Raw genomic sequence first — 16,409 nt, forward strand, 5'->3', positions numbered from 1 at the left:
AAAAAAATGAGAAAACACTGTACAATTAGGTAGGATGCAATATATAACTAATGTACAGAAACTAAAAGTTACAAAAAATAAGTCTGATAAGAATATAAACGTGTATGACTGTATTACTCATAAGTAATTATTTCTTCAAAGCGACTGAGATTCAATGTCCAAACTTTGCCACGCTGAGAATTATCCTTATTTGGTTCTAAGTAGTCACCATCTCATCATCATGTCTGTATGGCGATATCACAGATCAATAGTCTTCAATAGTCTATGGTAGGTATGACAACTCCCACAACATCCAATTCAGTCTATTATGTACAATGTGGCATGCATAGGCTTAGGCGGGTGCTAGCGTTTGCTTTTGCTTCGCTTAGATGTGCTAGGTTCCTTGCAACGAAAAGAAAAACTGATAAAAAACAGGTTTACAACAGAAATACGTATGTCTAGGGCAAATTTCTATATAATAATACTATTTGCATGCAAAGGGCCACAAACATATCTTTTAGATAATATAGTATGCATTTGTTATGCAAGTTATGTTCCAAAAGCAGCTATGGATACTTTTAGATCTGTGGCACTTATATGGAAAACTAATATTTTCTAATGCATTTATGGTTTCCATTAGATATTGGGTGGGTCCTGAATAGGCTTGAAGGCTGTTAATGCTGACTTAATGGTTGAAATTCTCACCAGAGTCAAATTTCACCTTTATCAAACTCATACACACAAAATTACAGCGCGTAAGTTAGCCACTCTACATTGCAACGTGTTGCTCTGTTAGATACAGTGATCAGCGACAGCCTCTGGTTTTCTCTATTAATTCTGTCTGCTATGAACAGTGCTCATTCGTTATTCATCACATCAATGTTTATAACTAACCAAGCCAAACTAGCTAAGCTTTCTAAGTTGAAACAATTATTACTAGAGGCCATAAAACACAATTATACAAAGGAGTTAACTGATAGATGAAATGAAATGGTGAGGTACAATCAAAGCCATAGATCAAGCGTTGTAGCGCAGGTGTAACGCAGGTGTAGCAAATTATAGTGAAGTGAATCTAATGATCAACACGCCAGACGATTGCTGATGATGTGTATAGACGGGTGGCCACACGACAACCAAACCAGAGATTTCAACATCAGACGTTATAACATTGGATAGAAAAAACAATAGGAGAAACCGAAACGGAAAAGCTTTCAACTGAACGATTTTAATCATGTTCGATTTGGGTCGACCAAAAGCAACCAAAGCTAACATCTAATTAGACGACATATTATTAGCGAATCCAACATTTACTTTATTGCTTCACAATTCATTCAATCGTAATTCAGAATGCAAAATATATAAAATCACTTGACAATAAAACAAGAAATTGTTGGACGAATATTAACTTTCTGAGTTCAGTTCTGATCCATGCGGCCAACCCTCACCCGCATTGGTTGTTTCGGTTCAGTTGCAGTGTGACCAACCATCTAACCACGCAAAATCATAGAAACAATGCCTCTTCGTTTTTCACTAGTAACACAATGAATGCTAACCCGAAACTTTGACAGTAGAAACACGTGTCTCACTCTAAACTGGCCAAATAGATCTAACTTGTGCTATCGAACTGACCAGTAAAATCAGTATGAAGATCAACTACAGCTAGTCCATTATACTTACTTTTACTGGACGATTAGTCCCTGATTGTATTAATTTATTAAACTCCGTCTCTAAGCACTGCTTCGCCTACAAAGACACGGATACAAACATATGGTCTAGATGTTAGAAAACAATGCTGATGTCAGTGAGATAACTGTGTACAGTTTACTCCAAAAAGGTTTGACCGAACAATAACTATTTTACTGTTAACATTTATGCAAAAACTTATTGATTATGTATTTATATGAATTTGCCTTCCCCCGTGTGTACTTCATGTAGTGGAATGTTGAAATACCGACAATCATGCATTTGAATTGCTGACTACGCAATGCTTCAAGCAAGCATGTACCGTATAACAAAATATCGCAAATAGGGCGTTGTCAAATTTCTAGTGCAGCTGAAAATGTGACATTTTTCTTGCAATGTTTTAGCAACATTTGAATAACTTTGACAAAGACCAAAATTCAGATTGATAGAGAGTGGCACAACACAGACTCAAATTTTTCAGCAATACATTTCCAGGAGTTTAGTGAGCTGACAATGCACGAATAATTATAATAAGAAAAGATTTATTTTCATGATGAATGTTCTTAAATGAAAAAGCTTTTCAAACGCAAATTGGACGCCAGAGCCCAGAGCATTAAGTCTTCAGTCAGCCATTGGATAGGTGGCTATGGAACCATTACAAGAAGACTGCATAATATGCAGAATATATCACTGTTCTTATCACATTGATATATTTTTAGCAAGAATTATTCAGTTAATTTACTGAGCCATATCCAAAGAAAATTACGGAAGCCATATTACTGAGCATATCCAAAGAAGCAGCCCTATTACCTTACCTGAGAGTTAGAGGAAGGGAGTTGTAAGGCGAGTGCCATAGCAGCTGAGCCAAAACTTTCATCTAAGGCTATTAGTGCTCCATGCACCCCTGACTCCACGAGATTGTCCGCGTAATCTTTAAGCCCTATCGACCGAACCCACTTTATCAATCGATCATTGCTCCAGACCAGCACATCTGTTGGGAGAAAGCACGAAGGTGAACAGCAGCACAACTCAATGCATTCTCACACCAAAAAATTACGAAATAATTTAGCAAGGTAAGCATCGTCCCGTCTTTGTCTGAGGGGTTTAGCCAATCCATAGAGCTATACATAGTTATTGGAATAAAATTTAGCATGTGAAGCAATTTACATGTTTGTCTAGTCGGTACCACCAGAACAAATTGATTACTTGTGCACACATCTCAAGAAAATAATGTTTAGAATATTTACAGCGTCAACAATGTTACCCTAAAACTTTGACAACCAGATAAGAAATTAGCTTTCTACTATGAACCTATATAACCATGAGATAGTCTTTTTCGAATATTGTTAGCAACAGTTAATTTTAATTTGTGTTTCCATGAAAATTTTAAATCCGATGATTTGAAAAAAGGAGTTGGCTGCACTACTGAATAACGCATATTTACCACAATTAATACATCGAATGTTTATTTAAGCCGTCAATCTATAAATATAAAACTCTAGTTATTTTCTATTACAACAAAATGCTTGAATAATACTTTTTCCATGCAAAACTACCATTGACTAGTGTATTTTCCCCGAGTTAAGCAAACATTGGAGCAAAAACTATATTTAAAAGAAACATGGCATGTCCATGACTTTTTTGAAAAATACAATTTGCAGAAACTTACCTTTAGTGTCCTGTAGTGATGCTTCCCGTCTCCGCCGTAGCTCATGCTTATCATAATTTATTTTCTTAAGACAGCTGATGCCTGATTGCAGGCTTGTCCTATGAAATGAGTCTACCATTTTTAACTGGCCACGCAAGTCCTTTTTAGTAAGATAGTCTAACATTCTTGCGTCGACCAGACACTCCATGAAGGTCGATCGATATTGAGGTAGGCCGAGAGCTGCAAGCCACTCATTCCCTATCCATTCATGGCTCATTTCACCAAAAGCTAGGGGCTGCAGGAAAACCAGTAATATTTTAATAGCATTCACATTTAACTCTCATATTCATCAATATGAAAGACATGCTTTAAAAGATTTATTACAAATTTTCATTCGTAAAGGTACAATTGAGCTAACAACAGCTAAAAAATAAAGGTCTTCCTTCACTTCATATTATAGATCACAACAGCTCATGCAATAGAAAATTATTATAACAACCTAAAACATTCTTGTTTTCTGCTCTACCGAAAAGCAAAAATTTGTAGAACTTGAGCGCTCAGACCTGTACAATAAATGAGAGAGAGGAAAACTCTTGTATTAACACAACAATGTATATTGTGTATCATCGCAGAACAGACCTACCGATAAAGAAGTCTTTGGCGCTGAGGGACTAGTGAGATTGACCATCTCCTGTATGGCTAGTCTAAGTTTTAGACGATGCAATGGATTGCTAATTCCTATCTCTCGTTGAATCTCTTGATCTGAGAGCGCAGACATGATTGCACCAGACTTGACATTGGCTCTGCAGGCTGCTACATACCACTCAGGCATGCCCACCCACAGCTAACAAGAATGAGAAATGAGGGATACTACTAAAGCATACAAAGCTTTTCAAATGACTGTTCATTTGCCTGGAGGTCTGAAAATTACACTCCTTATAAGACACTACTGAACAGAAATATTTGCACAGAAATATTTAAAAGGTTTCAATTTTTTATAATATTCTGATGATATCATAAAGCAGCCTTGCCAACTACATTTATTCTCATGATAGGTCTAATCCATAGAGTTATCCTTACCTCCAACCAAGCGACTACTGTAGGACCATTCCATAAAGCGAATGGTGTACTGGCCTTCATAGATTCCTCAAGAAGTTCCTCTCTGAAATTCAAATGTGAAAATAAGAAAACAGTCGAAAACCATTAAAATGCAATAAAAAATGAGAATACAGTCATATACAACATAAACATGGAAATAATTGTAAAATGGTTTCTTTTAAATTTGCATAAAATGGGCTTTATCTAATTTCAATTATGACCTTAAACAGAGTACTTGTTACACTTATTGACAACAGCAAAGTTATCACATACATATCTACTGCTCAAAAGATGAAGCATGGTCCTTGTGCGCAATTGATCAACAACTTTAACAAAGAAAGTATGGATAATTATGATTGCACTTGTGTGGTCGGATAAACTGCGAGAAAGTATGATCAACAACAGGAAATCATCAAATGTGGTCGGATAAACTATGACAAGGCATCAAGTGTGGTCGGATAAACTGCGAGAAAGTATGATCAACAACAGAAAATCATAAAATGTGGTCGATAAACTATGAAAAGGCATCAAGTGTGGTCGGATAAACCGCAAAAAAGTATGATAAACTACAGGAAATCATCAAGTGTGGTCGGACAAACTATGATAAGGCATCAAGTGTGGTCGGATAAACTGCAAGAAAGTATGATAAACTACAGGAAATCATCAAGTGTGGTCGGATCAGTTACGATAAGGCATCAAGTGTGGTCAGATAAGCTATGATAAAACATCAGGTGTGGTCAGATACAATAGGACAAGCCACCATGTTTAGTCAAATAAATGATGACAAGGCATCGAGTGTGATCGAATGAAGACAAAAAGCTACAAAGAACTCACTTTTTTTTCCTCCGTCTATCATGGTCTGTTGTCTTGGGAAAGTTCATAGAACCTTGCTGCTGCATTGAGGTAGTCCTTGGCGGTGGTGCCACAGGTGCGATATCTTCTGCGAGGTAACATAAAATATTTTGGTGAATAGAAGCTTTTCTAATCCGTAGGGTAATGTCAAAAACAAGAGATTGCTGGCAGCTATCAACTCTGTGTACAGTACTAGGTGAATCAAATGCTGGCAGCTATCAACTCTGTGTACAGTACTAGGTGAATCAAATGCTGGCAGCTATCAACTCTGTGTACAGTACTAGGTGAATCAAATGCTGGAAATATTACCTGCTAAAATGCTACCCTAAAACAAGCATTTTTTATCGACTGCCTAGAATTTTTTTTATAAATTATGGTCACTTCCTCAGCACAGTTCAGTATACGCAGCAGAAATGAGAGAGAGGTAGCTCAGAGGCTAGGTTGAGCACTAGCATCTCAAGGGTCAAATTGTTTGTAGACTTCAGCTGTTGCTCATACAAGCGATGCATACAAAATTTATGAAATTAGTTTGCAAAACCAAGTAAACAATACAATAAATTAGACAATGACTGACTACCTTGTTCTTTATATGGAAATTATTAGTGACATACTGTATATTCCGGCGTTTAAGTTGAATATTTAACACTTAAATTTCCAGCTTAAAAATTAATCCTTGACTTGTACAGCAGTCAAATTTTCATGACACAAATTCTAGTGAAATTCAACTTCAAAAACCATCGCAAATCAAAATTACATGATGTGATATTTAGGAGTTTATTCATAAAATAGTAAAATACTAGTAATCCTACTCAACATAAGATGTATCAAAACACAAAGTCCTATTCTTCCCCATTCAAGTTTTCATTGCGAGAATTCTCTTCTGGAATAATGTGTTTTTTTAATTTAATGTTTTTTTCGTAGTATCTGCCCGCAAGCCCACATTTCTATAATCCATTTGTCACATCCACTATCGCCCACCCAACATTTTTTTGTACATGAATCATGATTCCTGACAAAAATCTGTTTTGAGGCACTGCTTTTCTGTTAAAAACATATATTATCAAAGGTGGCAGTTTCATTCCATCGGCGAGGCGCGTCAATACAATGGTGAAGTATTGTTTTTCGTGCCTTGTTGTCTTTACTAGAACCGTCCTTCTCTCATTATTTTGTTAATTGTTGTACATGCTGCCGATGGCACACAAACAGGAAATTTGTTGATGGCATATTTAAACGCCAATTCTTCAGCTACACATCGCCCACCTCTAATGCCGACTGAACTATTGGTGATCAAACGACTTAAGCAAGAGGTGGTCGACTTACATGGCAGATCATGTCAAAACCAGAAATTTTAAACTAAGCTTAAGACCTCGATTTATACACCGGATCGATTCATACGCCAGAATTTATGGTGATAAGAGTCTTACGTTCTAGTATAAGACTTAGAATAACAGTCTTATGTTGCCATTTGTGTGAGGTAAAGGATGAGAGAGCCTGAAGCCGACAGACAAGTTACTTTACACAGGTAATCAACATACCGATGCTACTACTAGAGGGCTCCAGAGGCAGCTCTCTGCTGCTAATACTGTCTCGTGGAAGTGACCGAGACTTCTCCCTCTTAAACATTCTACCTAATGATCCTTTCAGACCCTTTTTCTTTTGCTGTTGACGCTGGAGAGATTCCTGACTGCTGTTGTTGCTGCCACTGCTGCCAGGACTAGGAGAACTGTGAGTGCTATCTCTAGAATGGCCGACAACAATGAGTGAAACCATTGGAGGAAAATATGGATGGCAAACTGACATTTGACTTTTAATAATATTTGGCATAGCATATATTTTAAATTAGACAATATATATATAAATCAGTGTCCTTTCAGATATAACGAACACAATCTAGCAATGACAAAATGCGCTTTACCAAGGATTTAATCTCGGAACCTGCAGTTCTGGAAGCACCTAGCTTATCCAATAGGCTATAAGATTCAACTCGACATAGCGATCACAAAGGGTGAAGAAACTCATTACATCGGTTCAAATACGCATGTACCGACATTGCGTCACACGTAACAATTAGCAACGGGTCACACTAGGTGAATACCCGATGTTGCATGGGTAATAAAAACAGCTTATAAACAGTTGCGGGTAATGTAGTGTTAAAGTAATGTGGTAAGTAAGGTAATGTTTATAAGCCACTCTATTTATTACTCGTACAACACAGGGCATTCGGCTAATATTCACTATAATAAGAGCTGCATCCATCCATCTGTCTGTAGTCATGGTAACAGCATTAGTGAGAAAGGTTTCACTGCACAGAAGTTGAACTCAGACGCCTGTTTTACAGACCAGCGTGCTAACCACAACGCTACTCGGCCGCCTTACCACTTCATGGAATAATTATGCACATACTGATTACCAATCTCTCACGGTGTGCAAAACTGCCAAGGGTACTAGTGACTGTAATTAGTGTTTGTCATTCACCTATGCAAATGCTCATGCATAAGCATACCAAATTATTATAAATTGGTCTATGATGGAATTACGCAAGTAAAATGAAGCTGTTTATCCTGAAACTGTGTCCAGAAAACCTATAAAGCCAAACCACTTTAACTGAAAATAACATCACAAACACTTTAGACTAGTTTACTCTATGATGCAGAATAAATTTCTAATTTAAAATTAGTTAAAGACGATAACTTGAAGTTTGAACTTTAACCTTGAGCAAAAGTAGAAGCTGACCCGCACATGAAACTATTTTTTAAACATGATTAAAATCATAGGCTAAGTCATCCATTTTTCCATTAAAAATCAAATTTAACATACCGTAAAACCTCAATTGAACACCATAACGCTCTATTGTTCAACCTTTCCTCTATAGCGGCGGTCAATTGGAGATGGCGGTCAATTGGAGGCGGCGCTCAAATAGAGGCTAGCGGTGTACTTTTCAAATGGCTCATCAAAATTTTCAAAAGATAAATTTAGTCCTATTACAGGCGAAGTGAATGTTGACTATATTTTGCTCTCTTTTTCAGTCTACTGACGCGAAAACAGCTAACTACTGAAGTGAAAAGTTGAAATGATGTTATCTTGAATATTAATACTAGGAAGACAGCTAAATAAACAAAAACAGTTCAGATAGGTAAATATATGGTTATATCGAAAATTTTGGAAATAAAGCAAGTCATTTTTTGTGAAACTATTAATTGACAATCATTGCACAAGCCAGAGCCGTCTAGTTTCACACAGTCCCGCGACCAGTGGAAGCATATATGGAAGCTCGCTCATTTCCAAACAAACAGGTCGTGCCAACTATTTTTATATAAGTTATAACGGAGAGGCCGCAACATTAACTAACAAAAATTACTCCAATTGGCAGTTGTTTTAAAATTGATTGTTGTATCATACACCATTTGACAGAGGACAAAATTCCTTATGAAAAGCTATTAGTAACTTTTTTGTAAAAAACTTTTTGTAACTTTTTTGTAAAGTGCAAAAAAGAGCGGTATTGAGAGTGAGGTATGAATATTCCATGAATATTAGAGATCAGTATGTCGATCGGGTTTGTTTGGAAACAGGTGTTTTTGTTTCCGGTTTTTGTCTCGAGACTTCATAGAGCTATGCGATCCTGACAGTACAGAGCCGTATAACTTCACAGAGTTTCGCGACTAACGAAAGCGTATATTGGAGCTCACACGGCTCCAAACAAACAAGCCCACTATTTTTTCTATATACGTTATAATGGAGAGGCCGCAACACTAACCAACAAAAATTACTCCCATTGGCATTCTATTTGGAATTGATTGTTGTATTATACACCATTTGAAAAAGGACAAAATTCCCTACAAGAAACTACAAGTAATTTTTTGTTTAAATAATAAAGTAAATGCAAAAAAGTGAGATGTTGAGAGCGAGGTAAGAATATTCCATTAGAGATCAGTATGTCGATCGAGTTTGTTTGGAAACAAGCATTTTTGTTTCCGGTTTTTGATGCGGGACTCTGTGAAGCTATACGGCTCTGGCACAAGCAACCTGCTTCTGCTTGACAATTATGGCACAAGCAACCTGCTTCTGCCTGACAATTATTGCACAAGCAATCTGCTTCTGCCTGACATTCACTGCACAAGCAACCTTCTTATTAAATAGCAATGAAACAACAAACCTTGTCTATACCTACCCCAGCTACTGCAGTCTGTAGCATACATAGAACATAGTAAAAGCAAACACACACATATCATTAAAAAAGAGATGTCATACCGGTTAGCAGTTTGTCCAGAATTATCGGAGGAGACGGACGCACTCTGCTGCAGTTGCTGCACCCTTGAAGAACGAGGGGTGGGAGGACTAGATTCACATTTTATTTGCCTAGTTGAATCGTCAGCACCTTGGCAGCTACCTTCACCATCTTCTAGACTAGCATTCTAAAACAAAATTAAACACTGAGTTAAATTTTCAAAATTACAGACACTGAGGAGTGCTAGTACTGACTATCTTTACCTCTTCGGAAAACTTCGGCAGAGAAATGTTTGAATGAAGGAAAGCTAGATACGCAAAAGAGGTCAACAAATTATTTTTTAAAACCATACACAGATGAACTACAGATTTCATTTAACTACCGAACTATTTTCATGATTAACCCTTTCGCCGGGTAAAAGTCTTCGAGAAATGTTCGAAAGTCAGGTAATTTTTTGTTGACAATTTAATAAAGTCGGTATTCTACGATCATACATGCCTTGAGCAGATATTTACTGGATGGTTTTGGATGTGACGCTTTCTATTAAAGTTTCATTCCTTCGTTTCGAAAGCCGAACCACTTGCTGACTGGTTTTTCTATTTTACATTTTTGTGATGGAATCGTGATTTCATTTTTGTTTGGCTTGTAGCAAAATGACATGCCCTTCAGATAATTGTTTCATATCGTAATTCATAGATAAATCTCTTGACGACAATATTTTAAACTCACAAGCTTTCATATGCTTTTTTTACCGTTACTAGGCGATGGCTTTATAAACTTCAATCAAAAGCAATGTTTATGCTGTTTCCCCAGAAAAAGAGTTAGCTTAAAAATAAGCTGACACAAAATTTTAGTAGATTCTATTAGTAAGTATCGTTATTTTTTATCATTTGTGATTGTTTTTATGTTTGAGATGTTCGGACTGTCAGGATGTTTCGAGATGAAAACCAACAAAACCTGCTCGCAGTTAAAATGCTCAGAAGTTGCTACCGTGCTATAAGTGGCATTGGCGATTGTATTCAAGTTGCAGCGTTAACGCGTCTCTATTCTGTTGGTCTCTTTGCAATATAGGCGTCATAATTGCACTTGCGCTTGATCTGAACGTTTTAACTGCGATCAAGTTTTGTCGATTTTACTCCTGAAACATCCTGGCAGTCAGATGACCTCAAACATCAAAAACAATCGCAAATGATAGAAAAATACCGATACTTCCTGACAGAATCTACTAAAATGTTGTGTCAGTTCATAGTTAATAGTGTAGCAAGGATCGCTGATGTTATAACCATATCATTCATTAATTACCATATATACCCTAATATATACTCAAACATACACTTAAATATACACTCAATATACAGTTTGTGGGGGAATTGTGTCGCTACAAAATAATAGACTCACTGATGCACTCTCTTTGTTCAAAGAAAACGGACTCGTAGACTCTCTCAGAGTGAATCCTGCTGGGGCCTATAACACATAACCTCTATTAACCGCAAGTCTAACAGTCATATTAAAGAACAATCACTATGAACAGACTATAAAGACAAAGTGAGGATTATCTCCCTTGCCCTGCTAAAAGCGATAAACCGGTAGCGGGTAAAGGCGTGCTAGATGCTAAACTAGATGGCGAGTGCATTGCCTATTAATCTAGCCAGGTGTTTAAAGATATGTAGAAGCTTCACTCTGGCCACACAACTTACGCTCGATGTGAGAGATGACATCGAACCATCGATATCATCAAACAGCTGTATGCACAAAACAGAACAGGTCCACTTTTGATCAATGATGCCATGCAACAGTTTATCAGAATCAGATATGTGTTGGATCACGTTAAAGGAGGCGTGTCAGTGGCAAAAAGTTAACATTTTTTGAAAATGTCGACAGGGCAACTGGTTTTAATTTTTATCAAATGTGTTAGTTGTTATTAAAACAAAACTTGCGGTATATCCCATTTCTAGTTGCACTAAAATATGAGAGCAGCTCACTTTGAAAAGGATCGTACTTTAAATGGAATACATTGGGCACAAGACCACAGATGTTTGGCCAACATTTAAATATGCTAAAAAAAAGTAGTAGATTGACAGAGACAAAGCTAAACTTTGTTTTAACATTAACTAAAATATTAAAAAAGTATTCCTGTGAACTTGGTAAGTTTACAGAAATAATGTACATAAGTTAATAACCTTTTTCCCAACACCTCCTTTAACACACCAGGTATGCAAACAAATGTACAGTCCAACCTTGATTTTCAACCACAATCGTCCCATCCCACTGTTTGAAAAGCGAATTGTTCCAATTCCAAAACAGTTTCTCCATTGTCAATGATATAAACATTTTTAATCTATTGCCATACCAGAAAATGACTATAGTAATCATTCTTACATCACGTACGTTATTTTTACACTACAAACTGCAAGAAAGCAGGTGATATATACAGTAGACATATTTTCACATAAATGCTCTTTTACAGAAAAAGACCTGACTGGAAATGTGTTGCCGCATCTATAGCGTGTATATATCTCGAATCTATATACGAGTGCTTAGCTTCTTCGAAATTGGTTGTGCCAGATAAGAAGACAGCATAACAATAGCCTGTGGATTTGATTTTAATTAATATAGCAATAAAATAATTTCGTAAACAACAACAAACGATAATAAACGATAACAAGAGAGATCATTGGCAACTGAGCTGCTTTGCCCGATTTTCTTTGCTAATTTTGGGGCGTTTGAGTTCTAAATTTTTTTCAACATCTGAAGTAAAGTCTAAAAGTTGAAGCTCTGATTTGTTTGAGATCCGAGATGGTTGAAAAAGAATTTTGGACTGTATAGTATAAAGCTTGCAAGCCAAAAATATGAGGACCCAATCAAATCATGACAAGTCAATGACATGCTTGTCAGCAATTTTGCTAGAATGAGAAGTACACTGTGGGAGACTGCGAAGCAGCGGCAAACAAATAGAACTGACCAATCAACAGACATTAGCAGTGTCACTATGAAGTTAAGCTTGCCATATCCTCTAGCAAATCCTCTGCGCCATTGCTGGATTATCTTGATTACTAGATAAGCTGCCATGGACAGCCATGTAATAAACTGTTCGCAAGCGGATATCCCACGATGAAGCTGCGGTCCTCATCAATAAAATGTGCCGGCAAACCCTGGTAATTCTTGAGCTGTCTAATTCACATCCGGCACATTTGTATTTCAATGAATTTGTTTCATTATTCTTTTTAAAGAAAAGTACATGAATCTGTTCAACAAATTCACAAAAGAAATTCTCAAGCAGTTACTCCACAAACAAATGTGTTAGAGGTTGCTTCTAACTGATTTCAACTAGCACTATTTTCACCTGTCAGCTATTTTAGTAAGTGAAGATATTACGCATCAAGGGAGAAATCTACAGTACCTTAAATGTCCTGATAGGACACGCTCAGGTGAAACAATCTATTACCACTGTGCTGTTAAGCAGAGTCATCTATGTAGAATCATCAACTTTTAAATCATTTAAAGACAGTTCTTTTGTAACTGGCTACAATGTCGATGCATACTTGTCCGCAGTTTAAAAAAAACAACTATAAAGTCGACTTCTCATTTGATGAGTTATTGTTTAGGAGAGCTGACTGACAAATTAACAGCGCTCAAACCTTACATATAGAACATAATGATCATTCCAAATTGATAGTAGAATTTCTTAGGTATCATATTGAATAAAGCTCAATCGCTGTCGAGGCGCATAAAGGACTACCCTCATTTGCACCTTCTTTGATTGTTTTAAATAACATGATTATAACCTTATAAATTATAAACCTATAAATGAACTAATATTAATTTAACTAATCTAAATATTTCAATTAGGAAGAAAATGAGGAAGAAAGGAAGAAAATATTTTAAAGATTTTTAGTGAAGTTAGTAGCTCAATGTCCACTCAGTTCCAATAGTTCAACTGATTGCCACCTGTGCTAGGGCAAATGTGCCACTGCTAGCAAAAGACCTTTATTCTGGAAATAGATGATCAATGGTGAAGGCACTTAGGAACTCCGACTAGCATTATGTAAGGATAAATGCGCAAATTTTTTGATTCGCCATCCAATGAGTGGTTACTAGAGCAGCTGTTTCTCAGGCCGAGTACATTATAGTCAGTTATACGAGAACTCATGTGTCAATTGACCGGAAATTAGAGGGCTCTACAAAGTAGTCGAAAAGGATTGTTTCACCTGAATGTGGCCCAACAAGGTCCTATAAAGCAAACGCATAATACTGATGCCCCCAACAGCGCAGCAAGAAATCGTCATTCGTATAACTGCAAGATAGGAAAGATGCTGCTGTCTGCTGTTGATGACCTCAGTGTCAGATAAGATAGAAATTCCCCTTTTGTCCCGAAAATAGTAGAACATACATATGAGGAGTGTCATTACACTCATTAAGAAACAAAAGAAACAATCACACACATACATACACAGTAGACAATATAACCAAATGAATCAAAGACAACCAACAAGACATCGCTGTCGGACTCACCCTTCGTCCAAAGAGGAGATGACTAGCAATAGGGAACTACCACAAACCAAACAAACATTGGTGACTCATAAGATTCGCAGGCATAAGATTTATGAGTTCAGACGTGACTAGAATTATGGAAAAAAGTAGGATTTTGTCACAAGAATCAGCAGCTTACACTTGTACACGAATTCAACTTCAAAAAAACCCATGAAAATTAATTTAGTTTTTGTTATGTGAAAAAGAAAAATAACATTCTAGCCCGTAGGCCCAGACCACAATGAATCAGAGCGAATCGCAAACAGTTCTGCTGGCTAAAGTTTCTCACATTAGTCAAGGACTTTTACTTAGAATGCTGCCAGAAGAAGAGGAATGCAACTTACAGTGTTGTATTTGCTAGCATCCAGACAGTTCTGCATGGTGGGAGTCGATCGACCACTTATAGGTGGAGACGGCTGGTCCAATGACCTCCAACGGTCACTAAGAGCATCCAACCTTTGACTGCCGACTTGACTCTCTATTTCTTGAGCCTTCATCTCAGCAGTGTCTTTTTCCTCCTGAAGTAGCCTACAGTCAACGCATAGGGGTGATTATATGTATCTACTACGGCCATTCTAGCTCCATCTAGCAAAATTTATGCCAGTTTTATGGAAACATGTTTCGATAGACCCATCTTCTATTCAAACAAGGAAAAATCAAAAACAAGTTTGGGTACGCCGGCATGTTTCAATCTAGTAGCATATCAAAGAGTGCTTTATTTGGCCATGTTTCACAAAAAGGTTTCACACTAGCAACATGTGAACAAGTGTCCTGTAGCTATACCATACTCCTATGTTTCACGCTAGCTATGCACCTGCGAACATCCTATTGAATACTTTAACTCATTTCTCAAGACCTTGTGCTGAGCATTGTGATTGCTAACAAAATATATCACTGTTCAGATAATTTATCCTGCATCGATTGGTGACAATTTTTTATATTTTGTTAAATTTCTAACAAGCAACTTTAAAAAGCAGGTGAATCTCTAAAGTGATACCATTTCAAATCTTGGGATAGAAAAATTCGGATTACATAAGATCTCAAAAAACTCATTGAAAGATTTACCAGCATAGAATATTTCTGATGAGGCAAGAATTTATCAAGGATTCGCTGCAACAACCAATGCAAAGAACTTCCGAGCACAAATGCCAGCCAACATGCGGTCAAAGCATAACCATGATTGATAGTAGAATGATTTTAGTGTTGAGCAGTTGTAGAGCTGACAATATAAATGCCTTAACATTTTCTGCACAATATTATTTTTGTTTCTCCGATTGCTACGGATTTGGTCCATGATATATAGTGACGAGGTTTGGTGAACTGAGTGCAGTAATGATACACGAATGAACACATGTATCTTAGAAATGCTTCAGTCAAAACTATTGTACATCCAAGAATCATTCTTTGATACACCATAGCCTTATGAAAACTTAGAAATATAGCCTTGGAGTTGAAAATTTTTTAGGAGCCTCCAATTACTGAGTTACATCTCTAGCACTGTATAAATGTGTTTTTAATAAAAAATAACTAAATAAATTGTCTTATTACACTTTTTACAAAAATATATCTTTTTACCCAATTTCAGCGTTTATGGCCTCAAGTTGATCTTGCAGCATCAGAGCTAAAGTGTGAGCATCATTGGTGACTTTTTGTGGAACAAAGTCTGGCTGCGAAGTTGGCTCCCCCTCTCCTTCATTGCCATCAAATGCCTGTCGAACATTGGCGAGCACTGCTGCCTGTTCTAACCTTTGCCATTCCTGCTCATTCAGAGTGTGTACCTATAGGAGGGCAGATGTATGGTCTACGTGATAGCCTTTCTTGTGAGAGTGACAGCATCTTTTAACACTTTCAAGCTTAACCTTGCATATACAGACAGGTCCCCTGATCCTAGACTACATAAACACCTTTTATTCAACTGTGAAAACACTTATGATAGCGCAATTCACTTTCAACTGAATACCCTATTGAAGTTGCAAGCTCGTAGAACTCAATGAAAAGAACAGAAATCAAATAAAGTAAATATTTTTTTCACTCTTCCGAAAAAGTGAACTTGTTGTATGTTTTAGAGATAACTGAGGAAAGGAGTGAACTGAAGCTTTTTCTATTATTGACCCTTCATTACTAAGAACATCAATCAGTCTGTCATAAGAAACTAATCTTCTGTAAGCAGCCATTTTCATTTCTCAGTCAGTTAGGGGCGCCCTCGGTATTTTGGCAATATCTCAAGAAGTAGTAGTCCATCCAACTTGAAACTTTGGAATTATACTGAAAACTTATGATGTACAAATCAATCAAAATTTTGTAACCCTATGTAGAGCAGATGTACAAAAATAAACAAAGCGAAACTACGCAGTCTAGTATACTGAGTTCACTCGGACGTAGGATCAGGTAGGG

The 16,409-nt window shown here is 36.9% G+C and overlaps 1 protein-coding gene across 1 annotated transcript in view; it reads right to left on the reverse strand.

Moving 5' to 3' along the window:
• Positions 1 to 21: 21 nt before the first annotated feature.
• LOC137399116 (liprin-alpha-1-like) overlaps positions 22 to 16,409 on the reverse strand; it is a 41,440-nt gene continuing 25,052 nt past the window's right edge. The window contains exons 12-24 of the mRNA XM_068085184.1: positions 15,591 to 15,793; positions 14,360 to 14,543; positions 11,183 to 11,227; positions 10,884 to 10,949; positions 9,509 to 9,672; positions 6,796 to 6,998; positions 5,243 to 5,348; positions 4,391 to 4,472; positions 3,954 to 4,154; positions 3,332 to 3,605; positions 2,478 to 2,653; positions 1,657 to 1,722; positions 22 to 381 (exon numbers count right to left, since the gene is read on the reverse strand). Of these exons, the coding sequence (XP_067941285.1) occupies positions 343 to 381; positions 1,657 to 1,722; positions 2,478 to 2,653; positions 3,332 to 3,605; positions 3,954 to 4,154; positions 4,391 to 4,472; positions 5,243 to 5,348; positions 6,796 to 6,998; positions 9,509 to 9,672; positions 10,884 to 10,949; positions 11,183 to 11,227; positions 14,360 to 14,543; positions 15,591 to 15,793 (1,809 nt within the window). The 3' untranslated portion in view covers positions 22 to 342. The remainder of the gene's footprint in view (positions 382 to 1,656; positions 1,723 to 2,477; positions 2,654 to 3,331; positions 3,606 to 3,953; positions 4,155 to 4,390; positions 4,473 to 5,242; positions 5,349 to 6,795; positions 6,999 to 9,508; positions 9,673 to 10,883; positions 10,950 to 11,182; positions 11,228 to 14,359; positions 14,544 to 15,590; positions 15,794 to 16,409) is intronic.

Source organism: Watersipora subatra, chromosome 1, assembly GCF_963576615.1.
Source record: "Watersipora subatra chromosome 1, tzWatSuba1.1, whole genome shotgun sequence".
In the NCBI taxonomy this organism is placed as follows: Eukaryota; Metazoa; Bryozoa; class Gymnolaemata; order Cheilostomatida; family Watersiporidae; genus Watersipora; species Watersipora subatra.